This window comes from Saccostrea cucullata, unplaced genomic scaffold, assembly GCF_032062105.1.
Source record: "Saccostrea cucullata isolate Sc308-1 unplaced genomic scaffold, CSIRO_AGI_Scuc_v1 ctg1373, whole genome shotgun sequence".
In the NCBI taxonomy this organism is placed as follows: Eukaryota; Metazoa; Mollusca; class Bivalvia; order Ostreida; family Ostreidae; genus Saccostrea; species Saccostrea cuccullata.
In genome coordinates this window covers 90,328-113,125 of record NW_026918630.1, presented here as the reverse complement: position 1 = coordinate 113,125, position 22,798 = coordinate 90,328, and the positions used below count along the sequence as shown (strand labels likewise).

The 22,798-nt window shown below is 33.0% G+C and overlaps 1 protein-coding gene across 1 annotated transcript in view; it reads left to right on the top strand.

The window, feature by feature from the left end:
- Nucleotides 1-22,771, top strand: part of LOC134268885 (uncharacterized) — a 40,704-nt gene extending 17,933 nt beyond the window's left edge. Inside the window, exons 9-12 of the mRNA XM_062751129.1 lie at nt 8,696-8,848; nt 9,028-9,246; nt 20,909-21,114; nt 22,570-22,771. Of these exons, the coding sequence (XP_062607113.1) occupies nt 8,696-8,848; nt 9,028-9,246; nt 20,909-21,114; nt 22,570-22,771 (780 nt within the window). The remainder of the gene's footprint in view (nt 1-8,695; nt 8,849-9,027; nt 9,247-20,908; nt 21,115-22,569) is intronic.
- The last annotated feature ends 27 nt before the right edge of the window (nt 22,772-22,798 follow it).

The window sequence follows — 22,798 nt, the reverse complement described above, 5'->3', positions numbered from 1 at the left end:
ATAATAAACTTTTGAATTAAATTAAAACTATTATTTCCAAGATGTCTTCCAGTATTGTTATCAAACATTTTGATTCAACTTTAATCAACAAGTTACCAAAATCTTTTGTGTCTTTGACTCATAAATTCTAAGTTATTGAAATTAATATGTCGATACCCCACAAAATTAAAATAAAAATTTTCATCATCTCCCTTGCGCATTAGTAAAAACCTTGATTTTCCTCTGCAGTGAGTTCACCGGAGCATTTATCTTTCTCATAGGATTATTATTCATGCCTTCTGATGGTAGTCTTAATGGTTGAGAGTAACTGTATTCTTCGAAAGTCAACAAATCCTCCCGCCCAATGAATTCCACGAATTTTCGATTTAGGATAGAATTTACAGAATCCAGCTGCTTGGTACACGTGAATGTTTGTAAGAAAGTCTCGACAAACACTGACTACATTTTCACAGCGAGAACATGCTAAAAACATTACGCATACGACGCGTGCGTGCGCGTGTGAGAGTAAAATCGACGTAAAGTTGCCAAGCTCGCGCACCGAATTAGAGAGCAGAAAGTTTCTTTCAGTATTAGGGTGAAAATAAGGGTATGACTTTCTGCTGTATAAATATCGGTTTTAGTGATAATGACTTGACAATAACCGAGGTAGCATGATGAAAAGCCCTATCTTTATGTGACGTTGTTAGGCGCCAACGTCAAGTCATGGTTAGTTGGAAATCTTTTAAGTTACTCTCTGACAACCGAAAAAACTTTTTTGGTTGAAAATTTAAAAACAAACTGCGCAGCAACATGTTGTTGCCTTTTTTTCAGTTATGCAATTCAATTATTAGACCCAATGTAACTTCTGTCAGCCATACCATGATTGCAAGAAATTTATACTGACTGCAAATATCGGAAAACGATGTCTATAACTCTAATGCATATCTTGGCACTACAAAATATGATCACAAAATTGTCATCAATCAACATGCACGTATTTTTGGCTTTTTAACACTTCCCCTACGTGACGCCATACATTTCATGGTTGAGTAGTTTTGACCAGCGATTTTAGTGCACAGTAACCAAAATACACATCTTACCAATTTTCATAATTTTCGGCCACATAGTTAAATATTTTTTTGCTTTTATGCTATTAAGCGTTTCTTTTTCCTTTCAGTATATATATATATATATATATATATATATATATATATATATATATATATATATATATATATATATATATATATATATATATATATCCAAAATTTAAATAATGTCTCAGTAATCGGATAACAATATTAAAAAAAGGTAAAAAAAAAAAAAAACACAAAAATCCTCAGTTAAGTTTTAGCGCTTTCATTTTCAATCTTCAGAAGCTTACAATAGTATCATAGTAACAGTGATTATGACGTCATGTTAAGCGGAACGTTAAATGTCTATTATGACGTCATAGATACAATATGACAAAAGTACGGGGAAATCACAAGTAATTTATAAAACACTATTAAGTTTGGGCTGAAAAATACTAATAAAATGTTTTTCTTTTTCCCGTCTCTGGATATCAGTGGCACAACTGAGTTTATAGAAAGGGAAAATTTTGAATTGTTTTTTACCACACGCCTCCAGGTGCGAACTTAATTGAATTTGTCTGTATTCGGGTGTACTAATGTGTTGCTTATGTACACGTACACGGGCACGGAGAGTTTTGCCGGTTTCACCAATATAATATTCCTTGCATCCAGGACATGTGATGACATAAATGACATTTTTTGTATCGCATGACATGTTTTCTTTAACTCTAAATTCACGCCCATTGAAATTATAGCTGGTCCCTTCTGTAATGTATTCACATGTACCGCATCGAGGGTTCTTACACTTAGAGACTGTATAAGTATGGTCGTTGAATTTGGAAGAACAAAGTATTCTCTTTAGGTTTTTGGGTTGGCGTTTACTGTTGATAAAACGACAATTCTTGTATACGTTTTTCGTTTGTTCGTCCTCTCTAAGTACGTTGTTCAATTCATGAATAATTGAACTCACGTTTTAATTTCTCGGGTTATGCGTGTGCACAAATGGAATTATTTCAACGTCATTCGCACGTCGTGTGTTTAAAAGTAACTGACTTCTATCGCACTCCTTGGCTTTCTTTATACCATTATCTACAAGTTGTTCTGGATATTTTTGGTTTAATAAATACAATTTTAATTCCTCCAGTCGAATGTCCCTGATATTGGTATTACTCACAATGGTGCATATTCTTCTTGCGAGGTTATATGGTATAGCTGTTTTAGTGTGATGGGGATGGCTTGATCCAAAATGCAGATATTGGTGTGTGTCGGTTGGTTTATGGTAAATATCCGTATTTAAGCTGGTATTATCCTTTGTTACAAGAACATCGAGGAATGGCATTTGCAAATCATCTGTTTCCATCGTGAATTTGATACCCGAATTCATTTGGTTAAGTAGATCATAAAACACCGTTAGTTTATCGACATCCTCCTCCCATAAGATAAAACAATCGTCTAAAAATCTTTTCCATTTAGACCGTATTTTGTTTGCAGATTCTATCCCCCACAACGTACACAGTTGATCATGTAATTTATGTTCTAGATAACCAAGGGTTAATGTTGCTTAGGTAGGTGCGACTTTTGTTCCCATTGCTGTTCCCTTAATTTGGAGGTAATGATGGTCTGCAAACTCAAACGTATTGTTATCTAGAACTAATTTTAGAGCCTCTAGGATGAAGTCCCGTTGAAACCTGTTGTTTAGAACATCGGGATAATTTTCAGTCCAGAATTTGACAGCTAGCAATCCCAATTCTGTAGGAATATTTGTATACAAACTTACAACATCCAGTGTGACAAGTTTGGTGTTAGAGGTGACATGAGTAGGTAAATGATTTATAAAATCAAGATCGTCTCTCACAAAGCTGGGTACTTTTTGACAATATGGTTTTAAAAGTATATCCAATAAATGACTCAGTCTTTGCGTTGAAGAGTTCGGTCCTCCTACAATTGGTCTGAAGCTTAAATCAGCGGGATCAGCACATGTAATACATATACTATTTTGCTCTTTTATGGCATCGTTTATAATTTTAGACTTGTGCACTTTAGGTAAACCATAGAATTGACTCTCTCGGAATTCAAAGTTTGTCAGGTAGTCCTTTTCCTTATCTGTTAAACCCTCCTATAGTGGTCCATATACTAAGTTTTTTATTTTTGTAGTTGTTTTCTTCTCATGACAGTTGCGCAATTTTTCATAAAAATTATTGTCTTGCAACATTTGTAAAATTTTACTTTTGTAAAAATTCTTATTCATAAGGACGACTCCGCCTCCTTTATCGGCCTCTTTGATAATGATGGTAGGGTCACTGAGGTTTTTAAGTGCCCGTGTACGTGTACATAAGCAACACATTAGTACACCCGAATACAGACAAATTCAATTAAGTTCGCACCTGGAGGCGTGTGGTAAAAAACAATTCAAAATTTTCCCTTTCTATAAACTCAGTTGTGCCACTGATATCCAGAGACGGGAAAAAGAAAAACATTTTATTAGTATTTTTCAGCCCAAACTTAATAGTGTTTTATAAATTACTTGTGATTTCCCCGTACTTTTGTCATATTGTATCTATGACGTCATAATAGACATTTAACGTTCCGCTTAACATGACGTCATAATCACTGTTACTATGATACTATTGTAAGCTTCTGAAGATTGAAAATGAAAGCGCTAAAGCTTAACTGAGGATTTTTGTGTTTTCTTTTTATATATAAATCAAAATTAAATCCAAGATAAACAAACAAGTTTACGTTTAATTTTTTACACTAAGCGCTTTCGCCGTAACGGCTCTTCAGAGTGTAACAATGATAATAAAAACAATACAACTTCGTTGTTATGACGTCGTTATTATGACGTCACAAAGGCAGCGTTATACATTGGCACAGGTAAATGTCAAAAAAGCGCCAAATGTATAGGGTTAAACACATGTACATTGTAATAAAATAGACCATTTCTTTAGAGCTAAAATGTTCAATTTACATTTAATTTAGGCTCCTGGGTATTAAATAAACTAATTAAGTTCATAGTTATGATGAGCAAGAGTGCCTCTACCAAAATTGTGAATTTTATGGCCCCAGGGTCAGGGGTTATGGTGTTAGGGCGGGGCTCTATTGATTATATAGTGAAAATGCATTAAATCTTTGAAAATCTTCTTCTCTGTTCCTGAGTATTAAATAAACTATTTAAGTTCATAATTATAATGAGCAAGAGTGCCTCTACCAAATTTGTGAATTTTATGGCCCCAGGGTCAGGGGTTATGGTGTTAGGGCGGGGCTGTATTGATTATATAGTGAAAATGCATTAAATCTTTTAAAATCTTATTCTCTGCTACTAGGTATCAAATAAACTAACTAAGTACATAGTTATGATGAGCAAGAGTGCCTCTACCAAAATTGTGAAATTTATGGCCCCAGGGTCAGGGGTTCTGGTGTTAGGGCGGGGCTCTATTGATTATATAGAGAAAATGCAATAAATCTTTTAAAATCTTCTTCTCTGTTCCTGAGTATTTAATAAACTAACTAAGTACATAGTTATGATGAGCAAGAGTGCCTCTACCAAAATTGTGTAATTAATGGCCCCAGGGTCCGGGGTTCTGGTGTTAGGGCGGGGCTCTATTGATTATATAGTGAAAATTTATTAAATCTTTGAAAATCTTCTTCTCTGCTTCTGGGTATTAAATTTTCTAATTAAGGACATAGTTATGATGAGCAAGAATGCTTCTACCAAATTTATGAATTTTATGGCCCCAGGGTTAGGGGTTATGGTGTTAGGATGTGGCTGTATAATGATTATATGGTGAAAATACATTACATCTATGAAAATCTTTTTCTCTACTCCTGGGTAATAAGCAGAATGAACTATTTACATAGTTATGATGGGATGGGCTCTTCTTCCAGAATTGTGAATTCCAAGGCCCCTGGGTCAGAGATACCAAAATGGGGGGGGGGGGTCTACTTATATACTGAAAATGAATTGTTTGAAATCTGCTCCTTGGTATTAATCAAACATTTTTGATAAGCAAGTGTGCCTTTTCAAAAATTATGCAATGTGTAGACCTAGGGTCAGGGGTTCATGTGTGGTAGGAGCACTTATGATTATTGCTGAATATTACTGATTAGTTGACATACTTTTTTGTTCCCCTACCCTGCTTATCCATATTAAGTAAACAAACTAAACAATTGTAAGTGTATAATTATGATTAGCAATGGTGCCTCTTTCAAAATTGTGAATGCCATAGCATCTAGCTTAAAACATGAACCAAATTCAATCATTGAAAGTTGTTGCATGATGCTCAGGTGACCTATAAGGCCCATGGGCCTCTTGTTTAATATACTTTTTAATTTGATTCAGCCTTTAATCGTACATGCTGACATGATACATAAGCTTTCACTGAATCCCGAGTGAAGTGAAGGTTCATTGGAGTTCCCGCCCCCGCCAAAATAATTTAAAAAAAACAATTTATTCTGACTTCTTTATCGCAAAAATTCATAAATTTAAATTGATATACTAGTAACTGTATCTTTATTTTATCATATCAACAATATCATATCGATATGAATAAATATCTTGTTTTAATCAATATCTGAAAATCAATATATTGTTTCAGTCGATAAAACTTAAAGCAAAAAAATCTATTGAACAAAAGAAGTTGCCTTCTATTATGTTAAGAAATCTTAAAACAATTTAAAATATGTACATAAATAAGGAGGCATAACACTTTATATGTTGATAAGTCGATAAAATATAAGACAATATACAAAGTTATAACACAACAAGTGTAGAGCCATTTACGCTTCCGTATTATCTATCAGCACAAAAAATACACATAAACAGATTAATTTATTTAGATCTCTAGTCTCTCTGTGTTTAAAAATGATAAGAGGGAAAACTTGGTGATGCTTTTGTCAATCTCTGTAAAACAACATAATATAACAAATGTGGCCCTTTGACGAGGTCGATCCATAGATATATCGACTTCATAGAAAAGCACATCGACCTCGCACGAGGGCTATATTTATATGATAAAATTTATGAGCAGCATAGACAAAATTACTATGTGTGCAGACTAAAAGTAAAACTAGTAATTCATACTTAACAATACTGATAGTACTGATACATTCTGTTCAAAGTCCTACTTTCATCTTCCCTTGGTGAGCAGGGGAAATGGGCCTTATGCATGTATAGGTTGTACTGTACACTAATAAGTGGCTGGTGAACGAAAGAGGCAATGTAGCGGTAATGTATACTTTTTTATGTAGCGGTAATGTAAGGTTTTTTTTGTAGCGGTAATGACAATGTAGCGGTAATGAAAATTTTGAAAATGTAGCGGTAGTGATACGCACCCACGATGTTGATATTTTAGGTGCCAGGAAAACGTCAGAACCGGCGCCATTACGAAAGCTGGAAAACCGGAGGCGGCATTCTCGGATTAATATTTGATACTTGCGAGATGAATTAAATCTCAAACAGACAAGTTATCAATAGTGCAATACTTTAAGTACTTACCAATATTGTTTTTTATGATTCATTTATGAAATATATAGAGATGGCAATTGATTGCAGAATTGTTAATCGGTTAATCGCAAAACGTTCCGACCGATTAAGCGGTTAGTCGCATCAAGATATGCATTTTGACATTTTCTTTTCATATACACAAAAAAGGCTAAAATGACATTAGAAGTTACATTGTGTTTATCATTTTGATCGTAGAATTTTATGTACATAAGAGTACATTTTATTTCAATTTCAACAGACATGAAAAAATTAAGAAAACCATGAATCTTGCGTAAGAAATCAGACAGGGATAATTTACCAACGCAGATGTTAAAGAAGTTAATTCTGTATTGTCACCATAATCAGAACTAGTCGATGTCTGAACTCTCACTTTATTTAAATTTACGACGTTTTTTATACATGTAATTATATAACTTGATAGATAACAAGAGAATATAGACATACCATACACTGTTATAAAAAATGCTTAACGGTGATGTTTTTAATATCATTAAAAAAAACACTGGACTATCTGGGTAACGGCGTGATGTTTTAAAAACAGTAATTAACACTTTATGAACTTACAATTACCTTGCGAACTCAATCTGGAGAGCTATAATTACCTCCAAATATTCTTAATTATACGATGTGTTAAAACACTAAATAAAAAATCTTTGCAGCGCTTTCCTTTCTAAAAAAAAAGGGGGGAGGAAACTGTGCTCAAATTTACATATATTCTTTTTTCCCGACTAACCGATTACGGATTTTCTAACCGATTAGCATCGTTCCGACCGATTAATCGATTAACAGGTTACAAGTTGCCATCCCTATAAAAACAATCCAATGAAAACATTTCATCAGACTGGTGAGATTTGTTTCCATTTCGTGCATTTTAAAATCTTGGAAGTCCTGTATCGAAGTGTGGAGTGATATTATCTTTTCGTCGAAATTGGTGAGTACTAGAAGCATTGTGCCATTGATAAATTCCAATTTTTACATTTAGTTCGATTCGCAAGTATCAAAAATCAACTCTGGTTGGAGATGGCGAAGTTTCCAGCTTTCGTCACTTGGCCGGATCTGATGTTTTCCTATCATGTAAAATATCAAAAGTGTATAAAAAAGCAGGAAAGCGTCAGATATTTCGTACGACAATACCGAATACTTCATAAGAGGAAAAATTTATCTTTTTCGTCTAAAAAACTTCCGCCACAAAATATAGTACACCACTAAATGTTTTCGATATGAAATTTTATTTTAGGGATTTAATTGAATATAGTTTAATTAGCATTATAGAATACAAATTTATTGTAAGAACTTAAACATTCTGCAGAATTTCTTAAATAGAGGTCAAGACAAAAATCTGCTGAAAAACTAAGGAGCGAACATAGTTTATATAGTGAATGAGGCACAAATAGGGAGAAGCCATGGGTCTATCTGGCGGACCTCTTATCTTCGATCTTAAGGAGAAATACCATACCAAAATTTTATTTCATAGATTTTTTTTTGTATTTTTTCATAGAAAAAAATGTTTTATTTGCAATTAAGATAATTCAGAGTTAAATATTTGCTTTTAATAAATATCTAATTTTATTTTCTAATAAATGTTGAAACCATACTGTAAAAGAGAAATCTAAAAGATCTGTAAAATAAACTTTTGATGTAGCATTCCTCTTTAAGTCTATCAAATATCATTTCAAAACCTCAAAATTGAACCTAACAGCAGAAGTAACATATGAAATTGAAAGACTGCCGCAAAAAACATATCATTTATATTTCATTGGTGCATAAAGAAAACGGACTTTGAAGTATTTTGTAAAATATATACAAGGCCAATGTATATGATATCTTTATTGTCACATTTGTTTTCTTTTTGTATGTCAATCAGGTCAACTTTAAATTAACGTTTGCTTACCCTATCCCGACTCACTGTACAATTTTTAATTTTTGGGTCGGTAGGTATAGGTGTGAAAATCTTTTGTATTTTATTATTAATTTGTTTTAAAAAAATTTGTAGACGGGATAAGAGAATAATAAATATTAACCCCTGGAATGTACAATGTAAATAAAACTTTTGAGTCGGGCAATTTTTATTCTGTCGGTCGGGAGAGTGCAACCAAACATTTTTTTAAAGATGGCCTCATATCAATAATATTTTACACAGATCTTCATTATTGATGCGGATTTAAGTGTGGTTAACAAGCAATGTCACGCCAACACTGATCCTAGAATGAAAACATTTGATGGGGAAGATAATTGGACAGCACAGTCGTGTGGAGAATTCGTTATGTACAGGGACAATAGCAGGAACATTTCGGTACGTTTATGTTTACTTTATTTCATAATTTTTTAATGTAAAACAGTTTTCAGACCAGACCGTTTTTCATTACACGCTTATTGCACTTGTGTTATGCTTATCAAAAATACCGAAATAATGAAACAATTTTCAAATTACTATCCATTTGTCTTAGTCTTTTTTTTTAAACATGATTTAAGGTTCACGCCTTGTTTTCCTCTTGTTTCTGGAACGGCTGGAGAGGACAAGGGCCATGCGGATGTGGTATTGCCGTAAAGGTAGAAGACTCTCTGTTTGTCTATCGGACTTGTGGAACGATTTCCTACAGGTTCTTGAAACCGTTAGAACATCATGATACCGTTTATCACGTGTGCAGTGAACAAAAAATGGTGATCGAAAAAAAAGAGCCATGGACAAAGGTATGATCATCATCTAGTAAAATCTGTCGAATATAATTTTGCTAGTATTTCTTTTTCAAATAAATTAACACTTTCAATTTACATTTTTTTTTTTTTACATTTTTTATGCGTCTAAATGCTGGAAAAGGCGCTATATTTTCTTGAAATAAGTTTGCTTTTATTATTAATTTGTAATGCATCTCAAATACGCTAATTATAATGAACATATAGTAGATATCGAAAGAAATTATAGTAAATGCACATTGGCAAACACATAACAAAACAATTTTTATGCTCATAATTCTTAAAAGAGATAAATTTTGATTTTAATTGGCACAGAGAATTTTAAGATCAGAATATGATTTTTCTTAAGACGTGGTACATGTATTACGTTAATACAACGTTCTTAGTTTGTTATGCCTGCGTGAACACTTTTCACCCACAGCAATACACTATAAATTTTCAAACAATTTTTTCTGCTTGCATTTCTTTGAATTCGCCAATAAAAACCACTAAATCTTTTTTTTTGTGTTGTTGTTGCTGTCCTCCCTCTCGAAAGTTTTATCACCGGGGAAATAAGTGTCAAACTTTCCGGCAACAATAAAACATAAAAATGCTAACGATGGAATAGCACTTTATTATAAACAAAAATTGCACCCGAACAATCTGAAGCCTAGGAGTTAACTGATTAACAATGATACATGTAACATATAAATAATGAAATGTAACAATGGCAATTAGCACAATTCTAAGAATGAGTGACAAATGCCCTAGATGGAATAACTCATGACATGTTGAGTAAATATATTAAATAATTAATTTCCTGATTCGGAGTTACATAGTAATTAGCATAATTAAAGTTTATCAAGTTAATTGTTTGAAATAATTACAGTAAATTAAGAGTATATTTCAAAGTCAGCTAAAATGTCACTAAAATCGTTTTTATCAAAAATCACACCGTGATAATTCCCTCTCGCTTCGGAAAATGAGACGTCCTCGTCTCAGGAATCACCGGGAACTGAAATGCGGAGCACTATGTTGTTGGTTTCAGTAAAAAAAAATGGTTGGCGTAGAAAGCGGTATAGGAACTGATGTTGTTTGGTAACACGTTTGGTTCAGTTGATTGTTCTTCGTTCTGCAGTCGATCAAAATATTATTCCTTTATTCTTCTCGAATCCCTGCGCCGTTTGCTTACGGACTTAGTCTGCGGACAAAGTATGCTCTTCCTTTGCATCTCCACAACAGCAACACTCATCGAACTAGATTTGGTAGCAGTCCGAGAAAAACACACACCTGCAGTAGAATCGTATATTGCTGACTTGTTGTCAGACGATCCTACAGACGAGTTTACCTGGTTTGTCTTCAAGCAGGCCCGTCCTGACCCCTTGGCTTGACCCCTTTTGATCATTGAGTGATCGATGGACGCCACTGGAAATGATTTCCTTTGGGAGGAACAGTAACGTGTGGTTGCAGAAAAGAAACATACTTGCGCATATTGACCATGTTTTCCGCGCACGAAACACTCGAAACGTGTAGCTGGATACGTGAAAAGGTGGCCGTGGATGAAGAGTTTCCCGCACCTATAGCACCTTGGAATGGATCCTGGTGTCGAGAAAATTCGTGCTGGTCCTGGTGTGATCCAAGGACGCGAAAGACATGGCGCTGGTTAGATGTTGGGGAGGAGCGGTAAAGTCCCTTTCTCCAGGTTGGCACGGTGTTGTTAAAGATAGGTCGTCTTGGGGGAACTCGCTTAGTTGATGGTACTCGGGATCAAACTGCTACAAAATATATGCAGCAGTCCCGGGTGTTATACCCGGATTCTCCACCAAATTATCACCGGGGAAATAAGTGTCAAACTTTCCGGCAAAAATAAAACATAAAAATGCTAACGATGGAATAGCACTTTATTATAAACTTAGGTCGGTAGGGTGAATTCTGGAAATCCAAAAATTGCACCCGAACAATCCGAAGCCTAGGAGTTAACTGATTAACAATGATACATGTAACATATAAATAATGAAATATGACAATGGCAATTAGCAAAATTCTGAGCATGAGTGACAGATGGCCTAGATGGAGTAACTCATGACATGTTGAGTAAATATATTAAATAATTAATTTCCTGATTCGGAGTTACATAGTAATTAGCATAATTAAAGTTTATCAAGTTAATTGTTTGAAATAATTACAGTAAATTAAGAGTATATTTCAAAGTCAGCTAAAATGTCACTAAAATCGTTTTTATCAAAAATCACACCGTGATAGTTTTCCACTTCAGTCTCTCCGTCTGTCATACAAAATTTAACCTTGATCATAACTTAAAAATGAGAAAAGACAGGGATTTAATAGTTCACATTACATGTGACCAGACCTTTTCTAAATGAAATATATTGATATAACGAACATTGTTCAAGATCAAAATTCCATAAAACAATACAAATAGCTATAGGAGCAGAGAAATCACGAACCTCCAAAACATCAGAGGTAGGATCAGGTGCCATTGATAAGTGAGCATCCCCTGCTGACCGGTGTCGCATAATATTTGGTCCGCCTCGTTTGAAGGTCCGGCCGGACTTAATACGATAACATATTTGGTCCGCCTGGCTCTATAAGAAAAGGTCCGCCCTCGGCCTTTTATATGAATTGTATGCATGTGGTTCATTCGATATTAATTGAAAAACTATTCTTTTAAATTAATTAAGGATATATAGTCGTATTAACAGCAAGTGTTTTCTCCAAGAAAATGTGGTAAACAATAAGTAAGAAATCGAAATTAATACATAAATAAAGGAATGTATAGATTTATTGATCGGGTTTCCTGTCGGGAAGATGGGACATGCTTCTTTTGTCGTTTAAATTAACACACTAATGTCTACATTATCATTAAAAAAAATATTAAGAAAACAAATGTACATACATTTACCTTCACCGCCTTGTAACTTTACTGGCAGATTAATCAGTATTGAATGAACAGATAAATGTTCGTAAGTCCAACACTAATCATTTAGTTACACTCTCTTTCCTATAAACATGATAAACGTTTGACTAATCCACTCACAAAAACTAAAGTTCACATCTTTCAAAATATATTTCTTTATATAGTATTAATAAAAAAAATCTGTCATTCTTTACGTGTAATATTGTTGTAAATAACTGGAGGGTCACTAGCTGTGACAGGGGCTTATGTCACGGTGTACTACCCTACACCCCTAATTGTAAAAACAACATTCCTACGGATTGGGCAGTTGGAGGTTAGCCTATAATCGTTTCGTTTGAGAAAACCTAAAGTACCATATCCCCTGTGTTTTTATAAGTTAACACTGTTTCTTACTTATTCAAAGGCTAATTATTATATCTACTAGAACTCTGCATTTCATTTCCTGAATTAAACATTGCATTTTCCGACAATTTTTGTTATGATTTCGGAATCCGACATTTTTATTTTCATTTCCGACATTATTTATTTTTTTTTCACATTTTCGGATTGTTTTAGGATACCTTTATGGCAATTTAAGTTTAATATATATATTACAAAGATGGAAATAGAATTTTAACAGGGTATTTTATACATGCATTGTATAATATTACTTTTTTCAAATCACGTTTTTCTAATCATTACATACACTCTGTAAACAATATTAAGACTAGTCAATAAGTAAATATTAAGACTAGTCAATAAGTAACTTCACATTCACAATACATGTACCTACATCTGTTCCAGGTTAAAATCAATTAAGTTTCTTTGACAGCTAAGAGCAAAGTCTTTTATTTGAATAAATTATCTAAAATATTTTACCTTAAGGCTTTTTATAACGGATGTATGAATTCTTTTTTCATTGACGAAAAAGTACTGACATGAATTTGACAAATGTCGGAGATGAAAACTTTTAAAATGTAAAAACTTAAAAAATGTCGGAAATGAAAAGTTCAGAAAATTCCGGAAATGAAATGCGGCCTACTAAATATTACTCCAGGACAAGGTAAATGTGCATTAACTGGCGAAATCAAACCAAATTAAGTCGATAAATTGCTGGATTTATAAATGCCTTTATTTTTCATATTTAATATATATGTCGCTCATATAAAATCTCTGTTCACTACATTTATGATATGTTATTTATACTTATGTCTCTCGGTTTCAATAAAAATCCAAATATTTTATACCCTCCTTCTAAATGTTTTTTTTTGGGGGGGGGGGGGGGGGGGTGTATTGGAGTGTAGTAAAATCACGCAGATACCTGTCAAAAAAGTTTAAAGTTTTAAAGTATACCGATATTGTACATATTAAAAGCTGAGTTTAAAGACATAATCTCAGAAAAGAACGAATGCACTTATGGGCCCTGGTAAAATGTGAAAAAATAAACAAAGTTAGCAAATTTTTCATCTCAAATCATTCATTGATCAATCATTAATTGATATCTAAACCATACGCTTCAAGAATTTTTTACGCTGAAATTCACGAATACTAGTATATAAAGAACAAAACCATACAATGTGGTAGGGGTCAGCCGACATTTGTGATTTTCTATTAATAGTAAATCGAGAACGGTCATTCATTTCAAAGTTTTTGTTTACTATGAGCCTAACTTTGTACAAACTTGTGTGAATGGCAGAAGACATATAATACATTTATAAAACTTGTGTAAAATTAAGTAGGAAATTTGAACACGATTAGACTGGTACATCAAATATTAATTAAGGAAGTTCTAAACACTGCACACTAAAAAGTTCTAATCTCTAGTTTTCAAGCTCCGAAAATAAACCCTGTCCAAAAATTTCCCTTTATAACATAAAAATATCTGAAATACAGAAGGCGGACCTTTTCTGATAACTGCGTTTTAAGGTCCGCCCTGTCTCTTTCTCTAGTTTTCAAGCTACGAAAATAAACCCTGTCCAAAAATTTCCCTTTATGACATAAAAATATCTGAAATACAGAGGGCGGACCTTTTCTGATAACTGCGTTTTAAGGTCCGCCCTGTCTCTTCCTCTAGTTTTTTCAAGCTACGAAAATAAACCTGTCCAAAAATTTCCCTTTATAACATAAAAATATCTGAACTACAGAGGGCGGACCTTTTCTGATAACTGCGTTTTAAGGTCCGCCCTGTCTCTTCCTCTAGTTTTTTCAAGCTACGAAAATAAACCTGTCCAAAAATTTCCCTTTATAACATAAAAATATCTGAAATACAGAAGGCGGACCTTTTCCGATAACTGCGTTTTAAGGTCCGCCCTGTCTCTTTCTCTAGTTTTCAAGCTATGAAAATAAACCCTGTCCAAAAATTTCCCTTTATAACATAAAAATATCTGAAATACAGAGGGCGGACCTTTTCTGGTAACTGCGTTTTAAGGTCCGCCCTGTCCTTTTCTCTAGTTTTCAAGCTTCGTAAATAAACCCTGTCCAAAAATTTCCCTTTATAACATAAAAATATCTGAAATACAGAGATCGACCTTTTCTGATAACTGCGTTTTAAGGTCCGCCCTGTCCTTTTCTCTAGTTTTCAAGCTTCGAAAATATACCCTGTCCAAAAATTTCACTTTATGAGATGAAGATATATGAAATACAGAGGGCGGACCTTATATTATACTGCGTTTAAAATCTTTAAAGTCATATAAGGCGTTTTTTTTATAAGTTCAGACTAAAATATGAAAAAGATCTTTCTATTTGTTTTGGTACTTTATATACCATTGTAAAAATAGGACCGCTGCATTTCATTTCCGGAAATCGGCAAGGTATTTCCGCCATTTCTTTATTTCATTTCTGACAATTTGTCTTTTCTTTTCCGACATTTATTTCTTTTCATTTCCGGTATTTTTGCAAGGTACCTCTCCGGCAATTTAATGTTTACCAGGTACATGTATGTAGAAATGGAATTTTGAAAGAATTTATTATACACAACATTTTTAATAAAAAAGTTCTGTATACATGTATATACATCTGTACATGAAGCACTAAGTCTAGTAAACAGAGTTTAATGAGCATGCAATTTTTTCATCGCATTTAATGTTCGCTAAATTAAATGTCAAAGACTGCGCCGAACATTGATTTACTAAACAGTCTATAATTTATTCTTTAAATTTTTTCATTACCGGAAAGCACTTCCTGAAAAATGTCGAAGATGAACACTTTAGAATGTCGGAAATGAAAGGTTAAAATGTCGGAAATAAAAGGCTTAAAATTTCAACCAAAAAAAAAAAAAAAAAATCCGAAATGGAATGCAGACTGAAACATTTAATGAAAATCAAACAATTTAAATCAATCGCGTTTCATAGATATCCGAGATTTAAAACAATGGCCGATTCTTATCGACTCGGAATTTAAATATCAGACACAGTTTTAATTCAATTAGTTTGAATTTAACTAATAGAAACGTGGGGATATTTAAGTTCAATATCGGTGAAAATTTTAATTTGAACATAAAAACCAAATGTCATGTAAATCTACGCTTAATCTAATATTTTTAATTTTTAGTCCAGATACGCCATATTTAGCTTTAAATATTCAAATAAAGATTATACATGTATGGTTATAATTATTATAAATGTCGCAGTTTTGAAGTGTGCGCCTAAATATTTGGTTCCTGTGCATAATTTCTTAATAAAAAAAATCAGATCTATTGATATGTAAAGCTAACACATGACCATTAGGTTTACCGACCATTCAATGACAGCGCCATCTGCCGCGGGCTCTACCTGTGGGTACCTGTCAGGTAAACAAATACGTCACACCCCCATTGTTTTATTAGCTATACACACAGACAGATTTCACACCTTTAATCGTACTAATGTACAAAAAGCAAATTCACAGGAAAAACAAACAGTGGCATGATTTTTAAAGAAATCATGGCCCTAAACGGCACTGCTTAAAGCACACTATACGAGTAGATTCTTGTCTAGAGATACATGTATGTTGAACAAAAAATAAAACACAACAGGGTAAATCCCCCTTTCATCATATATAGTATAAAAACTAGCCTTAATTTCATACAGGCATATTAAAGTCAAGATTAAAACATTTTGCACCACCCGGACCTTAAAACGCATAGGGACCTTTTCTTATACGGGCCGGACCTTTTCTTATAAAAGGAGGACCAAATATGTTATCGTATTAGGTCCGGCCGGACCTTTAAACGAGGCGGACCAAATATTATGCGACACCGGTCACAGCCGCCGTGTGTTCCTTGTCATGGTTGGGAAATTACGGAAAAATCCGTCGTCAATTTAGTGTATATATAATTAATTGACTTACGAGGGTCATTCAAAAAATACGTAGATGCTTCTCATCGTCATATGATTACTACAAGATTATAGATCAACTCATTTTCGTAAATAAAAACATTTATTTTGTCGAAGTGTGAAGTTCCATTCTGTTTGATTAAATAGAACTCATGTTAGCCAAAATTTAAAGCAACATGTTTTGTTACCACGGAGCACGGTTAACCAATATTGCAGCGTCAAAAACAACGTTGAGAAAGTTTGTCAAAATTATACTCTTATCTTTTTTAATTTCAAACACGGTTTGTAGCGTCTTCTCCAATCAAAAAACATATCAATAACACTTAACACTTAGTTTGCTAAAATTATACAAATATAGCTTGAATTATAATGTCATTGTTTTCAAATTCTTTAATTTACCATGTAACTCTATTAATTCTGCAAAAGTGAAGCACACATCACATTCGATGACGTTCCTAACTCTTTTGACAATATTTTTAACTTTAACCTGTTTCTTTGCAGACAATCCATCGTCCGATTCAAACTCGCTACCACTCAAAAATTGTATTTTCGATTTAATACAATTACACAGATTATTGTTCATACAGATCCTGGTTTATACAGATTTTTTAAGCTTCTAGAAAAAGTTTCCCGAAAGTAAAGTACAATTTTATTGGTATTTGCTACTCCGTGACGTCCTCCAACTCATGGTTTTTTGCCTTTTTTAATCAAGTCCTTATGTATTTAAAAACTGATATCTTTTAAATGGAGCGACATATTACATAACTTGATTTCATTGTAATTAATACAGCAATACTTTATTTAAACATGTAAATTTTATTTCGTTTCAGCTCCATTTATTAGAGGTATGACTGTAAATACTATAAAGTGAAATTTAGTAAATTACTCAATTTTGACGGTGCTCCGTGACCCTATTTTTGCTGTTCTAAATCCCCGGTCCTTTTAATAAATATGAAGATACATTCCATTTTTTTACTAAATTTTTTTGAATCTATTGTTAAAATATTTGTACAAAATTTGGATATAATATGACGTTAAATAAAAAAGTTAGGACAAAAGTCTACGAACTTTTTGAATGACCCTCGTACAATTAGTATATAAAAAAAATGAGTTTACCTTATTGATAAATTGTATTTGCTGACAAGGCCATCGTATCGACCATAGAACTTACAAAATGATGACTTTAAAGGAGACTGCTGACATTCTTGTTTCGTCATCTTTTTGTCAATAATTTTCCTTGATACAGAAATTGTTCATACGTAGAGCACGCGCTTGCATATCGAGTCAATTGAGATATATAAACTCCGTATGCAGGTTATTAAGTATATTGCTACATATGTGTATGGAGTTGACAATTGAAAAGTCAAAGTTTTCACGTTTATCATAAAGCTTGGCTTGTAGATTACCGTTAACGTCTTTTTCAAGTAAAAGATCCAAATATGAAACAGTTGTGTCAGACTCTGTGGTATCTTTTATTTGAAGTTCAGTAGGATATATTGACATAAGAATTTCGTAAACCATCTTTAACTGACAGTACGTCGTCGATATATCTAAATGTCGAGTTGAAGGTCACAGCAAGTGTTTCTTCTTTTCACGAATAAGATTTTAGACAAATTCTGCTTAATATGGATACAAAAATAGGTAATAGCTAATGAAAAGGCACAATTGGTACCCATGGGAATTCCAATAGATTTTTGGAAGACCTGGTCTCCAGAAACTCAAGCATCTTTTCATGTCAACTTAAGAGTACTTATGTGACCAACCAGAATGTTTTACCTAATTTTCAAAATAATCAATGACAAGGAAAGTATTTTCAAGTTCCTTTTTTATTGAAAAATCAGCTGTCAATGATATCAAAAAGCCTAAATTTTATTTTAATGTGGGGAATGGTTGTGTATAAAATTGAAAATTCGTCAGTTGATTTTGGTAAAAAAAAAATATGATTTCAAATTGTCCAAAAGTTCCTTGGAGGTTTTAATTGTATCCTCATCTGATTCACACCACTTCTTGATTATAATGTTGCACATGCACAGTGTACTCTTGAAGTTTCTCCATCACTACTGTTGATATCTTGGTGAGGAGTATTGAAAGAGGCTTGGTTTTGTAGAATTAAATCCAAGTTCTCCTAAAATACAATTTATATAAAACAGATTTAAAAACGAAGACATTGGTGTTTCCTGCTTTATCAACAAGGTACAATACGTAATGATTATGTAATGTATCTAATTCTTTTTTTACCTCTGCATCATTGAATACAGAAGGATAAATGAATTCATATTGCCCCTCAGTACACGATTTAATACCATTTTTCACCACGTGATCTTCGCCAAGAAGTTTGGACTACTTTTTTAGAAAAAAATAACATTACTTTAAATTGGTCTTATTTTTTGAAAAAGAAAAGATAAGGCTTTTATATTATACATGCGTTATTATATGTTACAAGACCTTTCTTAATGTATAAATGATTTTTGAGCCAGTATCCTTGAACTCGAAGTTTGACCTAATTTTCAAAAATTCTGTATTTGCTTTTCATTTTTGAGTGAAAAGAGATAGGCGTTTTATATTCAAACTTGCAAGACTTTTCACAAGATGATCACTATTCTTTTAACTTGCTTGTAATTCTTTTTTACCATTTCAAAAAGCTCATAACTTTTTAAATTTCTAATTTAAAGACGTATTTTTAAAGATAGAATTGGTGCAGATCTTTCTTCTTTGATCATCGGACTCTTGTGTCCTATCGCAAAATTAGAATTTTGTTTTAGGTGATAAAAATATATTTTACATTAAAAAATAGATAACCAGAATTGTTAGACAATATTTTAACACTTAAAGTCTAATTCGATAGTTTCATCGCCTGAATTTGTTTGATCTGGAAAAACTGTAAACATTGAAAAGACATTTAGCGTTCCACGGTATATAAATGTGCAGGTGTCATAACAGTACGTCAAATGATGGCTGACGCAAAATTATCCCTGAATCTCCCCTTCCGATTCGGGCATTTTGAAACGAGACTGGAGCTGATTTTTTTATGAGATGAAAAACAACATGTAAACTTCCTGTATTGACCAGATTTATAAAAAATTTAGGGCATGCTGATTTTTCTATATACTGTCAAGAGTGGGGAGTGATAAGGCCCTGGACTAGATTTTCAAACACCTGCTCGACTTCGACCGAAACAAACTTGCGTGTCTTGCTGGATGGCTATGTTTTTTTTTTTGGTACGAAAATCTTTATAAAGAATGGTTTTACAAGATCTGAAAAGGAAACTTCTCAGAAGTTTGTTTTAAATTAATTACATCTACTCAAACTTGCGCATTTTTTGGTAAGAATATATTGCAGAAAATAATACTGTTGTGCAACATGCAATCCCAAGAAAATCAAATTCGTAATGCGCCACATAAAAATAAAGTTATCATTATTCTACAGTAACAATATTTCAAAAAGATTGTAAAAGATCGCCAGTAGACCTAAAAAAATTCACTTGAAAATTGCCATCAAAGTTTTTTTTCATGACAAAATTGTGAAGAAATGTGTTAAATTTACATTTAAAAAGAACTACCTATCAGATGCCATTTAAAAATTTTCACCAAAGGTTATTTTTATTTAAAATATGGCCAAACGTGAAGGTCAAGGTCAAAGGGTAAAAATCGTAACATGCTCGATTGTTTTCTTGATCGTTTGAATGATGACATTCATACAATTTCTTGCTTCAGCAGATGAGTTCTAATTATAGGGTAGTGTTCTGCCCTTAGGAGTGAAATAGAAAAAATATTATTTACAATTTGTAATAGATTAAAAATATTTTACATTATATCAGACCAAGAATAACTAAATTATTTTATTATTTCCATTAATTTTTCCAATGTAAGTGAAAAAAGTCTCTGTTTATGCATATTTCATTGTCTTTAAACATTTTCCCTGCAGAATTAAGGCAGGTATGTATACCCTATGTTGAAAATGAATTAAATAGTCTCAATAAATATGCACACCTGTATGGGGTATATTTTTCTCAAAATCAAAACAGCACTTTTTCTTAGTGCTTAGAGCTTCATTTATATGATAAGACACAGAAATATATAACTTACTAATACCCTACTATAACAGATTCAAGGTCAAAATTTGCAGCTGGCTCCACCGCCAAGTGGTGACGTCTCCATATGCGTGAAAATTCTCGAAAGGGACTTTAAACAATATATCACAGATTATAAAGAATTAGCAAGTTAATTATAACCCTCAAGATGGGTCAAAATAACCTTTTTGGTACGAGAATATTTAATTTTTAACAAACGAAGGATGGCAAACTTGAGGCACTACGTATCATAAAGCTATTTTTTCTTTTAGATATTGGCCTACAATAATATATTGTTTGCCACAGGATTTAAGAATCAAATATTTTTTAAACTTAACCTTTAAAATGTGATTCAAATTTGTCCATTTAATTTGTTTTCACTAGATTACCTTACCAACTGGTGCTATCGTTGAGTTCAATGTAGGCAGAAACTGGCTGTACAATATCCACATAACACCTTCTATATTTGACAAGGATAACGTGGAGGGCTTGTGTGGAAATCCTAATGGTAATGTGTATGACGACTTCAGGCTTCGCGATTCCTCTGTGTCAATGTGGTGGGATAAACGCGAATTTCAGAAGAGCTGGCGGTATGTAGTACAAGATAGTGTCCTCCTCAAATCACAAGCAGTGTGTGAAAAAAAGAGTGTACCTTAAAATCGCTCAAGCTTAATATCGTCAAGACAACTTTTCTGATATTTATCAAATTAAGCAATGGAAGGACAAAAGCAATACGCAATTGAATATCAATTATCGCAGAATTCAAGATATCACATCCACATAGCAAATTGAGCTGAAATCATTGGGCAAATACATGTCATAAAATGATGAAAGTTAAAGTCTGATCCCATTTTCAATATGCAACAACATGACATCAAGAAATCGTGTATACTGTGCCTTATGAAAGATAACAGGGATTGAATTCTTATCCTAGTCTGGTGGACCCCTTTTCTTCCTATGTACATCATGATGCAAGTCACTCTGGTGCTGGGGTCAGATTGTGGAATATTTTGCCTATGATATGTATTATTCTTTATCTGAGTCTCCCTTTTTCTGACCCCCATTTTATTGCCTGTGTTTTACTTCTTTCGTCATTTACTTTGATAAATGACATATTTGGCTTCTACACGATAATATTTGTTTCTACCTGCTTTTAACAAAAATCAAGTTCGGTCGTTTGGCAAGAGAACTAAGGAACATACATACTATAATGTAATCATATAGGCATCTCCAAATTGAATTAATCGAGCTTTCCTTTATATTATTAAGCTGAAATTTTCTAAATTGACTTCTTAATGGTGAGTATATTTTAGCACATGGCAAATTTACCATTTTCCTCTTGGTGTTGACGAAAATTAGAGCGAAAAATGACAATACTGCAAAAAGAAACCACGTCAAAGGATTAGTTAATAAAGTATTAGTTATCTTTTAAGATAGTATCTTTTGACTATTGAAACAATAACTATTTGGAATTTTAATTTTTTGCGATGGGACGAATATATCATGATGCTAGATTTGAAAATGTAATTCTGAAAAAAAGACCTTTTTTAGTATAAAAAGCATACGATCAGAGTAGTGATACATGTACTGTTATTATTTTGCGCTTTAGAATCATGTTTATATACTAAAATACTATACATAAACACAAGTTACTGGAGTTGAACTGTTTCTGCGTCTAGGCAAGACAACACAGGACTGCTTTCAAAAGGACGGATATTACAACGGTTGCAATTGGCGAGAAAACATTAAATTGTTTAGGAACTGTAATAATCCGTGCCAACAGCATATCAAGGTCCTACTAATTATAACGTGAATTATGTTTTGAGTTAGAGAAAAAGTAAATTTGTTAAACAATCACTTTGAAATATATTTTGATGCCCCATTCCGCATCGTAAAAATGTGACTTTTTTGTGTGAAAAACCATGTGAATATAAAAAAAACGCGGAGTTGTACATGACTGTATATATATATAAAAGTTAAGACATTATTCTTTACTATACATGAAGGAATCGCAAATAAAGTATTGATTTGTTTATTTATTTCAGTATCAATCTAGCCTCATCTGAAAGTCTTTTTGGTCCAAACCTAGTGTTGAAAAGAAATGATTTTTTCAAACTTCAGAGGTACTGTGATTGTGCCACTGCAAAGTCAGGCCTAGCTGATCAAGAACCTCTGACGAGTCATTTTACTGCAAATTGTTCTGTAAATAGTACCTCTCCAGCTTTATTGTGTCCTCAAAAAGCATAAAGTCTTTCATATAATTGTGAAACCTAC